Raw genomic sequence first — 22,549 nt, 5'->3', positions numbered from 1 at the left:
AGAAAACCTATTTACTTACACCCTCATTAAAATGCAGTTGTTGTCTTTTTAAATCCTTACCTGAGGATACTTTTTCCCTTGATTTTCAGACAGAGTGAAAGGAAGGAAGGAGGAATGGGGAGAGAGACACACATACATAAGTTTGTTGCCTCACAAATGCTCCCCAACTTGGGTGGAGGATTGAACCTGCAACTGAGGTATGTGCCCTGGACTAGGAATCAAACCCACAGCCCTTTGGTGGGCTGAGGCTTTAACCACTGAACCACACTGGCCAGAGCCCTAGTTTCTATAAATCAGAACTAAGTATATTTCCCCCCAAATTGTTTTCTGATAATTACTTCTTGTGCTTCTTCTGTAAACAAAGACTTATAATAAATTATATTGATTTATAAATAAATTAAGAAATTTATAACTCTAGAAATTATTACCTGTTTGCCTTTACTAACTTCATTCTCACAAGTGGAATGTTCTTCAAGAATCATCCTGCAGTGAGCTATTAAACTTGTTGTCTGTGAGGTTGACAAAGGATCCCATATGAATTCTACAAAGTCTGAAACAAAAATTTCAGTGGTGCACAATTATTTACTCAATTGCTTTGCTTGTTATATATAAACAACTGAAGCTTTTTAGCAAAGATTGCTGCCTTTTGTGGTTTAAAATCCACACCAATCATTACCATTACATATTTGCATGCATCCTCAATTTCCTTGTCCTTTTGGGTTTTGCTGAATTTCTCTGGCTAAACCACCCCTTGTTAAATCCACCTTGTCACTGAGTCTGTTCTTGCAATCATGCAACTAAAAAGTGGCTGGAAAAAACAACACTTTAAATTCATCACCATGAAACTCAAGTGAACCCTGAGCTACACTGGCCAGGGCAGTACTGAGGAGAAACTTAAGGGGACAAGTTAGGGAAGAGAAAATAATACAGGTAGTAGGGATAGAAATGTGCCACTAATTAATGACCTAGGAGTTATAAAAGCAATACTAATATCACAAATGCTAAAGGCTAAAGATTATCAACAGTTTGATAGCAAATTAACTGCACCAACAAGCATTTTTTAACCAGCTTAAATTATGACACCTGTTGATTTTTACTGCTTATTACATTTTCTTGTATTAAAAAACTTCTAAGAAAAAAAATTGTAACTGTAACAGAAAATAATGATCTTATATTTTGCCCCAAAACAATTTAATCAGTACCTATAAGTCGTGGAATAATTGTTTTGTTGATGACAGAAGACAAGATTTTCTTATCAGAACTATCTTCCTTCTTTGAATCTTCCATACTATTATCTATAAATTTTTCTATAGATGTGAACCATGGCATCTGTTTTAAACCTATGGAATCAAACTTATAAATAAAATTATCAGTTATAAATAAATTCTTATGCATTAGCTTATTTTTAAATGGCTAACTTTTTCAGTAACTACTGGAGCTTTCTAAGGATCAAAAGCAAATAATTCCATATTTTAACTCCATATATACAGTACTAGAACACCAAAGCTAGGCAGGATGACAAGAGTAAGACAGGATGTCTATGCAATATGCATGCGTTTCATACATTTTTATGACAAATCCCAAAATGCCCGCTGTATGTTAAAAGCTGACTATACTGCAAGCACTGTCAGGAGCAAAATACACATTTTTAAGAAGATAACTCAATAAGTGCTATTCTTATTTATTTATACAAATTTATTTACCTTGTGCAAAATTCATTTCTGGCTCCCTCAAGTCTCATAAGAACAAATGTGTATTTTGCCTGTGATTTAGCTTACTAGGCAAATAACAAATGGCCAGTTATTTGTTGAATGAACGAATTAATGGATCTCTGCTGGACCTAACAGAGTACTCCATTCAGCTTGAGTGGTTAACAACTAGGCTGCTGTGCCATCAACTACCTACCACTTTGAGAGAAGCTTGGTTCCTATACTATGAAGACTGTATGGCCTTGAACCTAATACAGAGCCAACAGCCATGCATGACTAGGGCAGAGAAAGATAAAAGGACATGACGCCATTCTTCTCTTTGTTAAATCTTCACCTTCAGCTCCCCTCTCTTCCTAGAATTTCATGATCTCATTTCTGTTTCCTTATCAGGCATATCTAGACAGATGTCCTGTTATTATTTCATTCTCTATAAAGTGAAACTTCCTTCAAAAACTGTTCCCTTTCTGAAAAGTCCCCATTTCTATTAATGAAACTACCATTGTTCTAACAACCCAGAATCCAAATGTTGGGGTATATATGGATGTGGGGTGTTAGGTTTATACTTAGCATTTTACAGATTCTTGCTTTATAACACCTCTTGTAATCAACTCTTTTTTCTCTTTTCATTACTACCACCCTACGTAAGAAATTCATCACCTTGGACTTGAGCTACAGCAAATCCTTCCAATATATACCCCCACCTTTTATCTTCCTTCCCTCTAAGTTAGCCTACTGCTAGGATTTCCCAAACCATTACTTTCATCATGTCACTCCTCCCATTATTTACCAAAGCAAGTTCATACATCTTAATTTAGGACCTGAACACTGTGCAGGGTCTACCTCCTGAACTCTATTTCTCCCTATGCACCTTTACAAAATACCTTTTCCTCTTTCCCCTCCCGTTTAAGTCCTGTATACCTTTCAAATCCCCATTAAAATCCCTCCTCCTCCTCAATGCACTAGCTTCACTAACTAACTATTCCCAAGATGTCATCTCCAACTTCAGAACTGGTACATGTCGATTTCCCAAGACTGTAAAATTCTTAAGGCCTAAAACTACCTTTATTTTTTGAGTGACCTTAAACTTACCAAAGCAGCAGCTTTAAAAAAAAAAATGTTTCCTTTACTGGTGTTTAGTGTCACTCAGCCTCAAAAATAAAGTGTAAACCAAGAAAAGGTAGATGTAGACTATTACTCCAAATCACCAACTATCAACTCCAACTCTAAAGGTGAGGTATTTTATAGCTAACCTAATAACAAGGGAATTTAAGTAACTAATGTGATCAGGATTTTTCACATGTTAAGCTTAAATACCTTAAGAGGATTCCAATCAATCAACTGAACTCGTATTAGGGGATTTAAAAGCTTTGGTATGCATAAACCAATGAAAGCTTCATAGTAAGAATCAGGAAACTTTTCTCGCCATTGTTGAAATTTTAACAAAATATTCTGGATATTACAAAAATCATCATGCACATCTTCAAAGATCTTCTTATGATCCTGTAAAATGTCATCTGTGAACAAAATGAGTCTTTGTTACGCATTTTAACCGAGCTTCCTATAAAGCAATCATATATAACTACAAAATCAACTGAGTTGAAAACTTTCCTTTGATATTGACATATAAACTAGTTTTTATTAAAAAAATCACTTTAGTAATACCAATACTAACAAAATCTACCATTTATCGAACCCCTTCTATATGACAAAACATTACAAATACATGATCTCATTTCATCATAACTATCTTTCCTAAAAGTTAGGTGTTACTAGCCTATTACAGACAATAAACAAGCAAGCAAACACCATCAGATTTAGGGAAGTCAAGGAATCTGTACAAGATCACACTTGAATGGAGGCCCTCTTCAAAGCCATCTCATTGACTGCAAAGCCCACAACTCTTTCAACTATACATTTTTTACCTTCTCATAATGGTAAAATGGCTTTACTATATTCAGTTATTTTAAATTACAAGTGATAATACTACAGAAAGTACGTGGTGAGCAATGAAACCCATAATGTTCATGGTTCCTTTATAACAGGAAATGAGGAAGGCTGAGGGAAAAAAACTATAAACATGCAGTGATACTCATAATGCTCCTCCATTTTATCCCAGTTTTTCAAAGGTAGGAAAAGTCTCCAAGAACACTTTTTCCCCCCTAAAATTTCCTATTTTATACAATTTATGCATTTAAGAGCAATCAATACGAAGTAATTCCCACTTCGAATAAAGATACATTAAAAAGTTGGTGGCTGACCTTGACTTTTTTGGAAGTCAGCCATGTCTGCTGAAGATAGTTCATCATCACTAGATGTCCCTTCCTGATGATCACAATTCCCAGAAAGTGCCCTTGCTTGTCTTCTTTGTGCCCTGTATTTTTCAATAAACTGAAAATCAATGAAAAACAAATAGCTCCTGCTGAAAGTAAATGCTTTAAAACAGAAAGTAGAAGTCATAATTCATTTAAAATGCTCAGAAATACAGCATTATATTGGCACACAATTTTATGTTAATGTTTTTGACATTTAAGCTTCATTATTTTGAATTGGTTGTCTCCCTCTTTTTTCTTATCTTCCCATTTAGGATATTCCCATAGGCTACAGACTTTGAAGAATGGGTAACAATACAATCAGGACTGGCTTCTACTTAGCAGCAATTTCCAGCCTCATAAATGCCATTTTACTTATTCCTTCTGACTGATCCAAATACACCAGTGTGTACTTAAACCCTGGGACTGAGGGTTTAAATTATATTTAATTAAGACTGCTAAGCTATATTTTGGTTTTACATCATTCTCACAAATTAATTTGTTAGGTTATGGTTAATTATACCATGTAGTTCATTATATTTAAATAGTGAAAAATACTTGCTCAATGGTGCTTTTAAGTCTTCACTTTATATAGCTACCTTCGAGATTCAATTTCTTCTAAAATCCATTGAGTTTTTTCATCTATAGCCAAGCTTCCATTTGTTGATGTCTCAGCTTTGCCTATTTTCAAAAGAAATAAAGTGAAATACTTTGAAAACAAAAGTAATATCTTGGGTGTGTATGTATATATATATTTACATCTATCTATCTATCTATCTATCTATCTATCTATCTATCTATCTATCTATCTAAACACATATGCTTAAATTCTATATTACATCATGCAATGAAAGTGCAATGTTAATTCCCTATCACAATATTAATAGGCATTGAGTTTGTGAACTTAAGAAAATATATATTGAGGACAGTAACAAAATTCCTCTAATTTCTTTGTCTCAGATCCTGTTTTAATAGTTTTCACCAGTTTTTTGTGGTCCATGTAGCTAAGTGCTAGATACATTTGCATTACCAATATGTTATTCATATTATTTCCTATTTTGGCATATACCATAATGCATGACCAACTCAATGTCCTGTTTGAAAGTCATTTTGCTTTTGCTATTATCACCTACTTGATAGTCCCATTACTTTCACTGTCCTTGAGCACCTTAATCAAAGGGAGACAACTTAGAAAATACAAAACCAGTGTGAGAACTAAAAGCATCCCAATCTTAATGAGATTTTATAGGTAAGTCTATACTGAAATCAACCAGAATTTCTTTAACTTCCATAACCAATCTGTGGAAGGGTCATGGAAATTTTATAAAGTTAAATTTCTGACAAAGTCTATGAATTTATGTCAACTCATATCAAAATAGTCATTAAATGGCCATATACATATTTTGTCTCAATATGAAGTAATTGGAAGTTATATTTTTTATTTTTTAGTCTTAAGACTTAAGACCTTTTAAAACCCTAGCTGTAAATGTTTTGGGATTTTTAGAATGGAGTCAGTTAAAGATTCATGGAAAAATACTTAAAAACATTATTTTTAAATACAGGAATATTTTTATTCTCTAGCTAATAATTTGGCATAATGAATAATGAATTATATTGAAGATGTAAAACACTAACGTGATAACTGTTGTAAATACGTTGATTCATGTTTTAATTCATCTTGCCTGCGTTTCATAAAGGTCATGGCTTGTTTTAAAAGGAGTGCATGCATGGATGATTCTATTTCTTGGATGTTGATAATCTGCAATACATATATAAGTAACATTTTGTGGATCATCAATAATAAATAATAAAATGTAATTATTTATGTATTAGCATGTATATATGCTCAATTCTCATACAAACATTTGCATACTATCTATCACCTCTCAGCTAAAAAAAAAGAATGCTGTGAGGAACAGACCTAGCTGCCAATATTGTCAATATTAATAAAACCAGAAAATCACCTTACTGTACTAGCAGAGCTATAAATATCATAAATAATGAAACCAAATGGGCTGAAGTCAGGAACATAGATAAGAGTGGATAGATAAGAAGAATTTTATTTGTTTGAGATAGAAGAGGAGAAAATGATGGGTTGTTGGGTGTAGCCATTTTTACAGGCTGAGGGAACAGCCTGTTTGTGGTATGGGGGGGACTTGAGGAAACTGGTAAAATTATAAAAAGTGGAGAATGGAAGAGACTGACTAGACAGGTAAAAAAGCTGTGAGGCAGAAATGAGTGATTAATTGAAACTGGCATTCTTATATTTCTGAGGTAATTTCCTCTACTCCAATGATGTTTCACAGTTGCTATGGGCACATCAATGTGTAGACCAGTAAGACTTTAACGGTGTGATTTTTTAAGGATGAATGACGAAAACTACATTGTAATAAATACTTCAGGAAGTAACTACCAAGTGATATTAAAAGGTGGTCAACTTAAAATAATAGTAAATAAAAAATGCAGAAAGTAGAGTGTACTGTATTTCTAAAATGGTTAAAAAAAAGGAACTCAAGATCTTAATATATGGACTTAGAGTGTATATAAAAAAACAGAAACTATAAAGGAAAAAAATGATTCATGAATCTGATTAACACAGTATTTCAAAAAAGTGGATGCTGGAAAACCAATGCAAAAACAAAACCAGAAGACAAAACAAACTAGAAAGTTTATCTACATCAAGTAGGATAAAGAATTAAAAATTTAAAGCAATAAAAAGCTGGGGGGGAAAAAAAAATAAAACAAGAAAAAAAGGGGGAAAAAATCCCCAATTGAACCAAAGATAATCGGGCAAAGGGGAAAAATAATTCAAAAGAAGAAAAACTACATGTGTTAGTAAAACAAAGGGTCTGTCTGAGATAAAAGTAAATATATAAAAATAACCTTTTTTAATGTAGTAAACTAAAAATAAAACATACAATCTTTCTTGAGGATAGTTTAGCAATGTTTCATAAGCCTTAGAAATATTTAGACCCTGTGACTTAATAATTCACTTTTTAGGAATTTTTCTTAAACAGATGAAAGTTTAACGCAAACATTTATATACAAAACTTTATACTTTCCTAGCTATCCAACATTAAGTGAATGCTTAATATCATAGTATATAAAAATGTATAAGGAAAAATACTAGAGGTAAGTATTTAGTTGTGGAATTTAGGCTTTTTGTAAATCACATGATATGAGAATTTCTCTATAAAAAATAGATGATATCAATATCTATAGCTATGTACCTTTTCATTAAGACAGTCAATTAAATTGTCCACATATATTTTCATGCTTTTATAGAATTTAAAATTTAGAGCTTGATTTGATGAATTTTCTAGGTTCTGGATGGCATTCTTTGAGCTCTTGACATCTTCAACATATTTTTCATATTCCCTCTGATGTGAGCGGTGAGTATCCTGTAGTAATGTTAATCTATAGAAATATAATAAAGACAAATAAAAACTGACTTATTTTTCATACTTTCATTTCTACTATAGTAAGTATCAGTCTGATGAAAGTTTTTCAAAGCTACCTTACAGAGACCAGCAAGGAAACTGACAAGCACATAAACCTGGGCTTATGAGACTTGCTGAGCAGAGGAGAGCATCACAAAGAAAGCGGACTCGAAGGGAAAGGTGGGAAAGGACACTTAGGTTTTTAGGTGCTTAAGCTAATAACAGGGTATTTTCAGTCCTTTCCTTTTGCATAAAATCCTGAGTTATATGCAATACCACATGAAATAGTTGTAATTCTAGTTCTTCCAACTAAAAGAGTATTGAAAGAAAACAATAAATGATAGTTAAGTTGTTACAAAAATAATTTGAATTAAGGCAACCTCATTATTTAACATCACTAGCGAAAAGCACTGATGTAGAACTAAGGTTGGAGAATTTTTTCTATGAAGTCCGCATAGTAAATATTTTGAGCTTTGGAGGCTAGATGGTTGTGTTGCAACTATGTACTCAATTCTGTGTTATAGCATGAAATCAGCCAGACAACACATAAATGTACAAGCATAAGTTCCAATAAAACTTTTATTTACAAAAATAGCCATGGGCTAGAATACAGAGATAACATAATATTTAAAAACTGCTACAAATGAAGATTTCCATATATTTATTTCACTATAAAATGCTATAAAATGTTTCCTATGTCAAACCATTTAACTGAACAACTATGACCCCCTTTGTAGGTGACTCTCTGTCTCTTGCAGTTTTTAAGATTCTCTGTCTTGTACATTTGCCATCATTATTATGACGTGTCTTGGTGTGGGTCTTTTGGGGTTCATCTTGCTTGAAACTCTCTGTACTTGTGTAACTTTTTCTTCCCCATATCTGGGAAGTTTTCTGTCATTATTTCTTCAAATAGATTTTCTAATCCTTGCTGCTCTTCTTGTCCTTCTGGCAGCCCTATTATGCATATGCTACTTCATTTCATGTTGTCCCAAAGCTCCCTTAGGCTCTCCTCCTGCTTTTTAATTTTTTTCTCCAGTTGCTGTTCAGATTGAGCTTGTTTCTCTACCTTATCTTCTAACTCACTAATTTGGTCCTCTGCTTCTTCTACTCTGCTGTTGAAACCTTCCATGGTGTTTTTGATTGTAGCTATATCACTTTTCATTTCTTCCTGATTCTTGCATAGGTTGTTGATTTGCTCATCCATCTGGTGAATGAATTGTACAACCATTATTCTGAATTCTTTTTCTGTCATGTTGCATGCTTCAATTTCATTAATTTCCTTTCTTGGCGACTCCTCATTTTCTTTCCTCTGGGTGTTGTGTCGTCTCTTCATTCTGATTATCTCCCAATGGTTCAAACGTTGAGTTGCGTGGGCCTGGGCCGTGTGCAGTGGGAGCCTCACACCACCCTAGTGTCACTGAAGAGCTCTGACACTAAGATGTGTGGTTGTTGTGGGTTGGTGGGAACCAGGCTTGCTCAGAGTCAGTGTTGCCAGTGCTCAATGTGGCCTCATGTGCGTCCTTAGAATCAGAGACCTTGCCTGCACCATGCTGAAACAGAGACCCCCCTGGAGCGTGTTGAAAATCAGAGCTCCCTAGCATGCACTAGGAGTCAGAGTTCCCCAAGAATCCAGTATCAGAGTCTCTGTTGCTTCGCGTGACCTCGCATTAAGAATCAGGGTCCCTGTGTGCCCATGCACCAAGAATTGGAGTCACTGGCTCTTAGTATGAATGCACAGGGAATCAAAGATCCCAGGTGCAGGTGATGAGAAACACAGTCAAGTCACTGGTGCTTGGTGCTGCCTCCTGCCCAGAGAATCGGGGTCCCTGGGCCCGCGCTTCGCGGGACAAATTCCTGGTGTTCGCACGTTAGCTCCCAGGCCAGGGCCCCTGTAGGAGCAGGACCCATTCCCAGTGTTCGTGTGTTAGGCCTACCCGTTCCCGGTGTTCACATGTTAGCTCGGACACCTCCACATTTTCTTTATCTATTCAACTGTTGATGAATACTTGGTTGCTTCCACTTCTAAGTTATTACAATTAAGGTCTGTAATGAACATGGATGTGCAAATAGCTCTCCAATTATTTTCAATCCTTTTGTCTATGTATCCAAAAGTGGGACTGCTGGATCATATAATTCTATATTTGGTAGATAATGTAGTGTAAAACTATATGATATAGAAACCATAGCCAGAAAAATTATGGTTGGCTAGGGTCTGCAATTAGGTTTAATTAATTCATTGAAGTGTAAAATTGGATTGTTGATTTGAGATATCCCTTCTTTAATGTAAGCAAATAGTTGGATCTTATTTTTTTTATTTTTTAATTCATTCAGCCACTGGAAGTATTTTGATTGTAGAGTTTAATCCATTTATATATAAAGTGATTACTGCAATGGAAGGAGTTACTACTGCCATTTTGTAAACCATTTTATATCAATTTTGTCTCTCTTTTTCTGTCTTTCTACCTTGCTTTCTTTGGGGGGGGAGAGGAGAGGGTGGTAGTGATATGCTCTGGAGTTTTTTCTCATTTTTTTTTGTGCCTCTTTTATAGGTATTTCCTTTGTATTTACCACAGGGATTACAAAAACACTTTACGTATGTATGTATGTATATATTTATTTTTTAAATCTTCCCGAGAATATTTTTCCATTGATTTTTAGAGTAGAAGAGAGAGGGAAAGACAGAAAACTAGATGTGAGGAAAAACATACCCATTGGTTACCTCCTACATGAGCCCCAACCAGGGCCCAAGAAGGGGAGGAGCCTGCAATCGAGGTATGTGGCCTTACCAGAATCAAACCCGGGACCCTTCAATCTGCAGCTGAGATTCTATCCACTGAGTCAAACTGGCTAGGGCTACAAAACATTTTCAAGTTGTAATAATCTACTAACTTGGTAATAATCACATACAAAATTTCTCCTTTACATCTTCCCCTCCACTTATTATTAAAGTCCTAGATTACATTTTTAAATTTTATATTCATTAATATATAGTTGTGTGGGAAACTGTTTATTGCCTTCACTATCTGATAAGCATAGACAGAGCACTCCCCGAAACCCCCCGAAGGCTGGGTGCCTTTGAAGCCCTCCCAAAGGTCGGAGCTAGGCGCCACCTCTGTTTGTCCAGACAGTGGTAGCTGAAACTGCTCCCCCATTTATTATTATGTAAATCCTTGCTGATGGGCTAGTCTGCCTGTTGCAGGGGGTCACCTGCCTAGGGCTATGCTATAGGGGCATCCCAGATCAATAAAAGCTTGGTGAGGCCTGAGCACAGAGGAGAAGTCCTTAGGGACTTGCCGCCTGGTCCCCCAATATTGCAAAATTATCTCGTGTCTTTTTCTCTCATTTGCTGTGTGGCTCCTCTTTCAGATACCGAACCCTACTCCACGCGAGTCGTGGAAGGAAACACTCAACATAGTTGTTTTTTTATATTTTAATTTCTATATCTGAATTAAAAGTAATTTTCATACCACCCTTACAGTATTACAGAATTCTGTTTGTCTATATATTTAACTTTACTAGAGAACTTTATATTTGTGTATGCTTTGTGCTGTCTAGGGTCCTTTCATTGCAATTTGAAGGACTTCTCATAGCAGTTTTTCTAAGGCAGATCTAGTGGTGATGAACTTCCTCAGTTTTTATTTATTCGAGTAGATCTGTAGTTCTTCATCATATGTGAAGAACAGTTTTGCTGGATGTGGTATTCTCAGTTGGCAGTTTCTTTCAGAACTTTTGAATATATCATCCTACTCCATTTTGGCCTGTTTCTGTTGAGAAATCTATGGGGCTCCCTTGTTTGTGATAAGGTGCTTTAGAAGCTTTCAAAATTGTTTGCCTTTAGAAAATTTTATTATAATGTGTCTCAGTGTAAGTCATTTTGGCTTCATCTCATTGGAGTCCTTTGAAGTTATTGAAATTCATTTCCTTCCACAGATTGTTAAAAGTTTCTGGTCATTATATATTCACTAGAGGTCCGGTGCATGAAAATTCGTGCATTCGGTGGCATCCCTCAGCCTGGCCTGCACCCTCTTGCAGTCCGGGACCCCTTGGGGATGTCCACCTGTTGGCTGAGGCCCGCTCCTAGGGGAATTGGGCCTAAGCTGGCAGTCAGACATCCCTCAGGCAGCCTGGGAGCCCTTGGGGGATGTCCAACTAACAGCTTAGACCTACTCCTTGTGGGTAGGACATCCTCAGCACTGCTGCAGAGGCGGGAGTCTCCTGCCACCGCCGCCACTATGCTGGCCAACCATGAGCTGGCTTCTGGCTGAGCGGCACTCCCCCTGTGGTCAGTGCACGTCATAACTACTGGTCATTCCTGGTTGTTCTGCCATTAGGGTCAATTTGCATATTACCCTTTTATTATATAGGATAAACTCTCTGCCCGATTCTGCCTCTCTACTTCTTCTTGGACTTCCATAATGTATATATTGTTCTGGTTGATGGTGTTCTATGAATCCCTTAAACTTTCTTCACTTTTCTTTATTCTTTTTCCTTTGTTTCTGACTTGATAATTTCAAATGACCAGTCTTACTAGTCACTGTTTCTTTCTTCTGCTTGATCAAGCCCATTGATCTCCTCTAGCAAGCTTCTCAATTCAATTACTGTATTCATCTCCAGAATGGTTTTTTTTATAGTTTCTCTGTTGATATTCTAACTTTGTTTATGTATTATCTTGAGTTCATTTAGTTGTGTTCTCTTATAGCACACTGAGCTTAAGAGGATTAGTATAAATTCTTAGGTAATTCACGATCTCTGTTTCTTCAGGATTGGTTCTGAAGATCTACTTTGTTTCTTTGAGCAATTTCTCCGTTTTTGAATGTGTTTTTTATTTTTGTTTTGTTTTGTGTATTTGAAAATGCTTTGTACTGGAGAGGAACTTCACCAATCAGCCTGGCTAGAGATTCTTTAGGGAGAGGGTGTTTTCTCAAACTTTTTAAGGGGGATGCATCTTCTCTGGGCTTCTACATGAAATTTCCCAAATACAGAGGTTTGTGGATTTCTTTGTCAGGAGTTCATAGTCTCTTGTTCCCTTTGGCTGGCTCTGCAGTAAGCCACTGAACTCTATTTTATCTTCTGTGGCCCCAGGCATTCAAGGTATGACAGTTCCCCATTAGTGTTCCAAGATAGACAAGGCAGAAATTAGTCCTTTGGGCAGTCTCCCTAAAAGAAAGAATGTTGGATGTATGTTCCACTCTTCTTTTTCCCTTCCAATGGAGAAGCCATGAGTTGAGTGATGGCTTATGGGAGGGGCTGATGCAGATGAAATGAAATGGCTTTTTTTACCCACTACAATGTGACTATTCTTGGCTTTGAGCCTACCTGGGGTACTGTGACTTCCTAACTGGTTTCTGGTGTTCTCAAAAGGCTTTTAAAACACATATTGTTGTTAAGTTGGTATCTCTATGAAGGAATAACATCTAGAGTTTTGTATTCTGGCACCTTGGTGTCATCACTCCCAATATAATATTTAAAAAATTAAGGGCTATTTAACAATGCAGATAAATGTTTATAACAACACTAAGTAAAAAAACCCACAGAATTTCCCCAGCCTGGGCCCTGATCAGGGCATGTGAAGAAGGCCACCAATCGATGTGTTTCTCTCACATCGATCTTTCTCTCCCACTCTCTCTAAAAATCAATGGAAAAATATCCTACCCCGCAGAATTTGAAATTTATTGAATGTAGCCATGTAATACATACCTCTTATAAAGATTAAAAAGACATATATGAAAAAAGAAATCAGTTTTGCTAGTGTGGTAACATAGGTGATGCTATTTTTCCTATCAATCTAAGATTAATACTTGTATTTAATAGTTTAAAATAATATACATATAGTGCTAACTTTTCACTATTAAGTATCTAGGACAAGTGTAAATTTTAATATGAATATTACTTACCTACTATTTAATTGCTTCTTTATAATTTCTAAATTTACTGGTGGAAATGAAATGGAAGTATCGAACTTCTTCACTGTTTGAAATTCACTACTGTGAGAAAGATCTATGTTTCTTCCCTAAAAACAATATTAAAATTAGTTTTCAACATTCGTTAATCTTACAATTATTAATAACATAAAAGCAGATTATATGCTTCAAGGTTTCACTAGATCAATTTAAAATTCTATGCCATTGGCATTTTTCATAGTTACAATAGAATATTTTTAAATTCTCAGTTTTCAAATAAAGAAGTTTAAGTTAACATATAAGCAGCAAATTACAAAATCTTATTTTTCTTTTTCTTTAATCCTCACCTGAGGACATGGCTTTAAAAAATTGATTTTTAAAGAAAGAGGAAGAGAGAGATAGAGAAAGAAACATTGATTGGTTGTCTTCCATATGCACTTGACTGGGAATCAAACCCACAACCTAGGTGTGTGCCCTGAACAAGAATCGAACCTGAAACTTTTTGGTGTATGGACTAATACTTCAACCAACTGAGCCACCCGGACAGGGCACAAATTTTATATTTCACAAAAGCATGGTTCTCGGTGTTTTTAAAGCTAGTTTGGTTTATTATCTAAAGTAAAAAGGAATTATGCAAACTTGAGTAGTTAAGAATAAGTACTGTGGCATGTTTTTCCTCAAAAGTATTTTTTTAATGTTGTTATACTAATTTTAATAAAAAAGGGGGGAGGGGAGGAAAATAGGACTAAGCCTGTTATAGTCATAAATAGCCTTCTAAATCATTTCCCTGGTCAGAAACTTCTAAATTACAACCAAAGACCAACCTTTACTTAGTTTTTTAGTTTTAATAACATGGAGATTTTTATAATACTTTCTTAGTTTTTACTAAAAGATTAAATAAAACCTTTTATAAGCACTGTGATTTAGATCATTGTAATTTTGAGCATTACAGACTACTCAGTTAAGTAACATTATCATTCCCATGTTATTGATTTAAAAAACTGAGATTTAGAACAATTACATAATTTGCTCAAAGTCATATAAATATTTATAGAGCACTCACAATACCAGGGACTGGGGGATGTAACACTGAACAAGATAGTTAATAATTCTTAACTTCATGGGACGTATATTTAATTTTTTAAATATAATTTTTTTTTGATTTCAGAGAGAATGGGAGAGGGAGAGAGAGAAACATTAGTGATGAGAGAGAATCACTGACTGGCTGCCTCCTGTACACCTCATACTGGCGATGGAGCCAGAAACCCCTGACCAGGAATCAAATCATGACCTCCTGGTTCCTAGGTTGACACTCCACCACTGAGACACATTGGCTGGGCTGGAACGTATATTTTAGTGGTAGTGTTAGAACCCAAATTCAGAACTTCTGATCCCAAGTACAATATTCTTTTTGTTTGTGAGTTTTGTTTTAAACCCATTTGTTTAAACTTCACATTTAAGAAACCTACCATATACTATATACTAGTACTGTCAGTTACTATACAATTAAAGATGAAGATACAGCCCAGCCAGCATAGCTCAGTGGTTGAGCATCAACCCATGAACCAGGAGGTTACAGTTTGATTTCCGGTCAGGGCACATGCCCCGGTTGTGGGCTTGATCCCAGGGTAGGGCATGCAGGAGGCAGCTGATTAATCATTCTTTCTCATCATTGATATTTCCATCTCTTTCTTTTTCTCCCTTCCTCTCTGAAATCATAAATAAAAATAGATAAAGACACATTCAAGTAGCTTGTAATAAATATGTGGAAAGTGTTTAAAATCTAGTGGGAAAAGCATGTATGTACATAGTGTAGTGAGTTAAATGGTGGCCTGCCAAAAGATATGTCTATGTTCTAACCCCTGGAACTTGCAAATATGAATTTACTTGGAAAAAGGGTCTGTGTGGGGTATAATTAAGTGAAGCATCTCAATTAAGTGAGATCATCCTAAATTATCAAGTTGGCCTGAAATCCATCAAGTGTCCTTACAAGAGACACTGTAGAACAGTGGTTCTCAACCTTGGCTGCACATTAGAATCACCTGGGAATCTTCTTAAAATCCTGATTTCTGGGCCTCATCCTCCGGAAATTCTGTTTCTTTGTTACTAATGTTGTGGCCCCACCCCATAACAAAGAAACAGAATTTCCGGAGGATGAGGCCCAGAAATCAGGATTTTAAGAAGATTCCCAGGTGATTCTAATATGTAGCCAAGGTTGAGAACCACTGGTGTAGAAGCACAGCGAAGTCCATGTGAAGAAGGCAAAGGAGTAATGTAGTCGCAAAGCAAGGAACACTTGGAGGTGCAAGCCCTCTACGGTGTGTTCTAGTTTATCCCTGTAGAAAAGGCAAAAAAGGCATTTTCCTTGAGAGCCCTCAAAGGGAGCATAGCCCTGCAACACCTTGTTTTCAGACTTCCAGACGCCACAACTGTGGGTGAATAAACGTCTCTTGCTTTAAGCTGTCACATTTGTGGCAATTTGTTATAGGAGCCACAGGAAACTTAATACATGACATAAAAAAATATTACCTTTATGATTTTAACTGCTTTCCTCATTTGCTGCTGTTCCCAAATATCTTGATTTTCATCTTCCTGACTTTCTTCACTTGTTTCATTTCCGGTTGCTAGGAAAAAAAACAACAGTTCATGTATAAATATTCAGTATTTTTCCAAGTCTAATACAGCAGCTAATGTTTTTGGGGGGCTTATTATGTGCTGGCTTAGCAGCCTTTTAGATGTGTTAACTTATTCTTCACAATATTTACTCTCATTTTGTAAATGAGAAAACACAATTATTAGAAGGTTAAATAACTTGTCTGAAGACAGTGTTGAAGCTGGGCCTTGAATCTCTCAATTTAATTCCAGAAACTGTATTCATCACCCAACTGCCCCACTCAAAACATCATAGACTCATAAAAAATAAAGCCTGGAAAAAAAAAAAAGAAACATTTGATTTTTCTTATCAGTTTCTCAATTCTGCATGAGAATCTAAATATTTAAAAATAATTTTTGGGTTACAAGGAACCAACTCTCACTCTGAAATAATAGTATCTGAAGTAACAAAAATGTTGGCAAAACGTAATATTGTTTATAAATGAGAAATGTAAAAATGGTCCTTTGAGATCTAAAGATTATTGCTTGAGGAAATTGTTTATTATAGCAGGGAAGATTTTAATACCTGACACCTAAAATCCCTGAAGATGTTACACGTTTAATAAATAATCTTTATATGCCCTGGCCAGCATGGCTCAGTTGGTTGAGCATTGTCCTGTGCATTGAAGGGTCATTGGTTCAATTCCTGGCCATGGCATATGCCGTTTTCAGGTTCAATTCCCAATTGGGTTGTGTGTGGGAGGCAGCTAATCAATGTTTCTCTCTCTCCCGCCCCTCTCCCTTTCACTCTAAAAAAACCAAACACCACAAAATCAATAAAAACACATCTTTATAAAGGTGACAATGAAAGTTTTCAATACCAAAAATAAGACTTTGAAATTTTTTTAACCTGTCAAAAAGATCAAGTGGAGATCAAATGATCTATCCTATATAATAAAAGCCCAATATATGCTAATCAACTGAACAGCAAATGACTGGTCGCTATGATGCGCACTGACCAGCCAGGGGGCAGATGCTCAATGCAGGAGTTGCCCTCAGCCCACATGCCCCAGGCCAGCCAAGGCCCCCCCAATTGTCCCACTGGTAGCCCCGCAGATCGGCTCTTATAGCCGGCCAGGCCTAGGGACCCTAATTGTGCAAGAATTTTGTGCACCAGGCCTCTACTATACATATAAAAGCCCAGTGACCTTTAGGACGGAACAACCAGAACGACCAGTCGCCATGACATGCACTGACCACCAGGGGGCAAAACTCAATGCAGGAGCTGCCCCGTGGTGGTCAGTGCGTACCCACAGCAGGAGCACTGCTCAGCCAGAAGCTGGGCTCATGGCTGGCGAGCACAGCGGCGGTGGCAGGAGCCTCTCCGGCCTCGACGGCAGCGCTAAGGAGCAGTGAGCCAAGTGGTAAGGACCGAGCAGGCGGGCAGTAAGGAGTGACGGGCCAAGTGGTAAGGAGTGAGCAGGCGGGCAATTAGGAGCAAGGGGTCCTGGATTGCAAGATGGCGCAGGCCAGGCTGAGGGGACCCCCCTCCCGCATGCACAAATTTTGTGCATTGGGCCTTTAGTCCAGCGGTCGCCAAACTTTCGAACCTCACGGACCACCAGTTGGCGACTGCTGCTCTAGTCTATATATATAAAAGCCCAGCGACCGAACGGCGGAACAACCAGAACAGAATGACTGGTTGACTAGTCACTCTGATGTGCACTGACCACCAGGGGGCAGACACTCAACGCAGGAGCTGCCCCTTGGTTGTTAGTGAGCTCCCATAGTGGGAGCATCGTTTGGCTGACTGGGATGAGTGGCTGCTCCCACAGCTGGCCAATCCCTGAAGGCCACGCACCCCACGTGCACGAATCCGTGCACTGGGCCTCTAGTAGTAAATAATATTATAATACCCTTTGATAAAATTTTGATACAAACATGTCTTTTAGAGGTCATGATGTCATGGACCAAATTGGTATTAAATAAAAAACACTTTAATATCCTTTAGACCAGTGGTGGGCAAACTGCGGCTCGGCAAACCATGGCTCACGAACCACATGTGGCTCATGTGGCTCATGAGTCATGGTTTGCTGACCACGGCTTTAGACTATGAGACACTACATTATGCTTTTATGGAGATTTTAATCATAATATTATATCCTAATAAAAAGCCCTGATGTTCATATATTGTAAATAAATTAAATATGTACTTGTTTCTTCAGCCATTCTTTGTCTAAGTGTTTGAGGCTTTAGGGTAAATGGTATTCTTCTTTCATGGTCATCGGGCTCACTCTCAGGATCTTCATCACTATCTTTCTTCGTATCAGCAATGGTAGAAATATGTTTTACATCCAAAGAAATATAGTCCTCTTGGGCCCTGGCCAATTCACGTTTTCTGCGGGCTGCCTGAATAAAAGCTGCATCAGGGATATTTACTAAAAGAAACAAAGAGGAGGATATTAAAAACCAAAAACCAACAGATATAAATATTCTTCACAGTAAAAAAAACAAACTGGTTTTCAAATTTTTTTCACTGTTTTGATATGAATGTAAATGACAGTATACTTCTGTAATAGAAGAAAACTATTTTGACAGAGATTAAATAATTTTTATTTAATTTTTAAAATTTATCTTTAAATGAACCAAATGAAGAAGTATTAGATAATACACTGAAACCACTCCAATATATCTTTTAATTCTTTAGTCATCAGGTGCTGTTGCTGACTTTTTATTGAGGGCTAGCCATTTCTCATTTCCAGAAGCTCTGAATTGTCAGGGTAGAGATGGGAGAGGGCCTAGCAGGAGTTGCTCAGTCAGTTACAACTGAAGAGGTTAGTTGGTAATAGACCTAATACAAAGACTTAATGTTCATGTATTGTAAATAAATTAAATATGTACTTGTTTCTTCAGCCAGGAAGAAACAGGTTAGTTGGTGATAGACTAGTTTGACATACAAAGTAACAGGGACACTATACTATGATCCACCCCTCTCCATTGGACATCCAGGCATATAGGGAAGTGAGAAACATACTACAATCATCACAGAGCCAAGGTAGCCTTCAAGGTAGTGTGGTGATTCCCATGTGAATAAATGTGAGATGTTAAAAAGTGCACAGGAGATAATCAGGTTCATTTACCAGGTGAAAAAATATTTAAGTAACATTTTTAAATAGAGCTTTGTTTTATTTTTCTTTATTTTATACAGTATAAACCTTATTAATTTGGACTCTTTAAATTCAAAACACGTTTCTTCATGCATGATCTAAACTGAAATTAATCTTTACACGGTGGGAAGAAATGGTTTCATCAGCAAAATACTAAGGTAAACAAAATGGCAAGAGAAATTTTTACCATTTCAAGCACTTCAAAATATTAATGAGGGGTGTCAAGTCATTGAGGCTTAAGTAATTATTTTCTAACCTTTCCCACAGACTGGTCCAAATTCCTTTGAAAGTAAATTTACAAAAAGGTGAAATTCCTGGAGATGCAGAAATGTTCCAATTTTTTAAACAGAAAAAAAAAGAGAGGGATTTCAAATAACCAGTGCTTAAGAAAAACAAAAAGTGCTATGAAGCATTAGCTATGGAAGTGCTACTTCTGGTCCGTGGCAGTAACTGGAAACCAATATGTAACCAGGAGGTCATGGTTTGATTCCCAGTCTGGGCACCTGCCCAGGATGCGGCTCGATCCCCAGTGTGGGGCCTGCAGGAGGCAGCGGATTAAGGATTCTCTCATCATTGATGTTTCTGTCTCTCTCTTCCTGAAATCAATAAAAAACATGTTTTTTAAAAAAAGGCATAGGCTCTAGGGCAGTGACTGGGTTTGAATCTTAGCTGTGCTTCTTATTAGCTGTCTGACCTTGGGCATGTTATGTAATAGAAATGTAATGGTCAGAAACTTTGACCATCATTAGTAATGACCTACTTGCCTCATACTTGACTACAGTTTATGTTATTAATAATAAGATTAATGGTACAGAAAATACTGATATTAGAAATAAAGTTCTTAAACAACAATCACAAAAATTACCAACCTATTGATGAAAATTCTTCTTCCAGAGAGCTAGAGCTGTTGGAAGATGAACTCTGATCATCCTTAGTTTCTGAGGCATCGTATGTTCCATCCTCTTCATCTGTTGAAAGATCAACTGTTCTGCATTCTAACGGAATATTTTTTAATGTAACAAAAAGAGACAGGATATTAGAATCAATAATTAAAATTCTGAGCAACACCATGGCATATGTATAATATGGTGTTCTAACTTTACTCCACAAACTTAAAGTAGACATACAGATCTTTCTCCAACTTCCATTCTCTCTGAAACCAATGGATGGTCTAAAAAATATACAAAGACTTACCCTACTTGTATTCCTTTAAAGGAGTACAATACTCCTTTAAAGGATGCAATGAGAAGAGGAAAGGGAACACCAGAGAAAACAAACAAAAAAGAAAAAAAATAGTTGTAGTGAATAAGTATAAAACAACAAAGTGAATGTGCACTTAGAATGTGTTAGGCACATTGGAATTTGTTTTATATAGTTTACTTCATTTAATATTCACAATTCTATAAAGTAAGTGCTATTACTGAGGAGAACTAGTGTCCTCATCAGGACTGGAGAGGCTAAATAACACGTCCAAAGTCACAAAGTTAACCAGTGGAGAAGCAGGGCTTTCAACTAAATTTCATGGGGGTGGGGGGTGGGGGTGTCAGGGAATGATAAATACCAAAACCCAATTAGGGACAAACAAATTCAAGATAAAAGTAAAGCAGTGAAGCTGACCAGAGAAACGGTCCCACATTCCCCTACTGGCTCATTTTGATTCATCAGCATATATCAAAGGACACACCAGAAAAGCTGTTGAATCTTCTATTGAGAGCCACTTGTTAAACCTCCCCTAAATCTCTGGCCTTTGGAAAACAGATAAAAACCCTTAAGACGAAGGACCCAGTGTGTGCTCTCTCTTGCAACCAGGGCACTTGCAACCAGGAGAGCAGCAGGCTGCAGCCGCTCTGCACCTGTCTCCAAGGGCTCTCCTGTTGCCTGGGGAACGCGTTCCCCGAGTCCACGCAGCCCAGGCTGGGCTCACTCCTGCTGCTGTGATCTTGCCTCGTCTGCCTTAAGCCTTTCTTTTGTTTCTCTGCTCCACGTGTAATAAACACACTCTCAAAATCACCTGGACTCCTGTCCTACGAAATCAAGAACCCACACGTTCCAGACCATGGCAGGGGCAGACCCATTCCAGAACCAGTCCCTTTCTGGTGACAAGATGACTTACATAGAGTAGAAAAACACACATTCTATGCAAACACATTTATGCTGCCTGAATCCTATACTTAGGAACACATAGGTACTTAAAAATTACTGCACTGTATTTCACGCCTTTATTGACACAGTCCACAGTATCATCAATGTACCGTTACTGAATATATATATATATATATATATATATATAGTTATTTTTATCTCAGTTTTCGCAAATAACTCTTTTGTGACGATTTAAGATAAACAGCAAGTCCTGCACTAAAGCTATAACTGGTGATGGTTCATCTGATGGTGCAGATGTGCCTCCAAACCGCGCTGGGTCCCTTCTACTCCCCCCGGGCGCCCAAAGGGGAGATGCGGGCTGCGGGCCGGCCGACGCGCTCACCATCCCACGATTGCGCGTCGCTCGTGGTCAGCAGCGGGTTACAGAAACCTCTAGTGGCCTCTCCCCGCCCCGCCATACCCCGTCACCTGGGGCGCCCGCCCCGCCGTCCCAAGTCACCTGGGGCGCCCGAGCCGCCGTCCGCTCGGGGAGCAGCTCCGGGGGCCGCGCGCCGAGAAGTGGCCCAGACCAGGCCCCGGCCCCGGCCCCGAGGGCCCCGGACGCGAAGGGGCCTTTCTGCTGCTGCCTCCGCGCTGCCTCCTTCAGGGGGCGGCCCTTCCTCCGCAGGGCCCGGGACTGCCTGCTCCCCCGGCGCCCCGGGTTCAACCGACGGCTCCTCCGCGCTGTCGCTGTCACTGGAGTCGGCTCGACGCTGCCGGAAGGTCCTTTTCGGCCTGTGAGCCATGGCCGAGACCTGGGAGCCCCGCGCGCGCCCACTTCCGGCGCAGCCAACCAGGTCACCGCCGGACGACGCCGCGCGCGCCCCCGCCTCCCGCCGGCCACTGCCTGCGCGCGCCCGCTCCGCGCACTGGCCACGCCCTCTTCGCTCTGCGCATGCGTGCCTTGCCTCCTGGGAGTGGGTGGACCTGGGACCCGGGAGGCTGTGTTCCCGCTGGGAGGCCGGCCCGTGCGGGTGGTGCCGGCAGGTTCCCCCTGGCGCCCGCACTCAGTGCCTTGGAGAGCAGCACTCCCAGGTGTCCTGGTGCCACCCTGCCTGGGAATCGCTCTGCCCGCGTCCCGGCCTGGAACCCAGTCTCTGTTTCCTGCTTTCTGGAGAGAGTGAAGTTCTCCCTCTAACCAGGAATTAAACAAAAAGAAGTGTGGGATGTGTGTGTATTGCTTCTGCAAGCTGAACAGTAAGATCTACATATAAACGATAGGTGTACAAATAAGTGAAAATCTTATGATTGCTTCTAGGCATCCATAGAACCTGGTTAAACGCTTCGGTC

The 22,549-nt window shown here is 38.3% G+C and overlaps 1 protein-coding gene across 24 annotated transcripts in view; it reads right to left on the bottom strand.

Moving 5' to 3' along the window:
* Nucleotides 1-22,099, bottom strand: part of GCFC2 (GC-rich sequence DNA-binding factor 2) — a 57,910-nt gene extending 35,811 nt beyond the window's left edge. For 7 of the 24 annotated variants that reach the window (XR_004971767.1, XR_004971768.1, XM_036333999.1 and 4 more), the window contains exons 1-12: nt 21,720-22,094; nt 19,987-20,112; nt 18,164-18,388; nt 15,888-15,982; nt 13,353-13,468; nt 7,249-7,435; nt 5,654-5,777; nt 4,618-4,699; nt 3,968-4,080; nt 3,024-3,223; nt 1,203-1,353; nt 429-550 (exon numbers count right to left, since the gene is read on the bottom strand). Coding sequence is in view for 14 of the 24 variants with exons in the window: in XM_036333999.1 (XP_036189892.1) it covers nt 429-550; nt 1,203-1,353; nt 3,024-3,223; nt 3,968-4,080; nt 4,618-4,699; nt 5,654-5,777; nt 7,249-7,435; nt 13,353-13,468; nt 15,888-15,982; nt 18,164-18,388; nt 19,987-20,112; nt 21,720-22,005 (1,827 nt within the window). In the remaining 10 variants the exon portion in view is untranslated. Of the gene's footprint in view, nt 1-428; nt 551-1,202; nt 1,354-3,023; nt 3,224-3,967; nt 4,098-4,576; nt 4,700-5,653; nt 5,778-7,248; nt 7,436-10,880; nt 12,616-13,352; nt 13,469-15,887; nt 15,983-18,163; nt 18,389-19,986; nt 20,113-21,719 lie in introns of those variants that run through there. The other 17 variants (XR_004971765.1, XR_004971766.1, XM_036333997.1 and 14 more) reach the window with 15 other exon arrangements.
* Nucleotides 22,100-22,549: the final 450 nt, after the last annotated feature.

Source organism: Myotis myotis, unplaced genomic scaffold (assembly GCF_014108235.1).
Source record: "Myotis myotis isolate mMyoMyo1 unplaced genomic scaffold, mMyoMyo1.p scaffold_m19_p_14, whole genome shotgun sequence".
Lineage (NCBI taxonomy): Eukaryota > Metazoa > Chordata > Mammalia > Chiroptera > Vespertilionidae > Myotis > Myotis myotis.
This window is presented reverse-complemented; position numbering and strand designations above follow the sequence as displayed.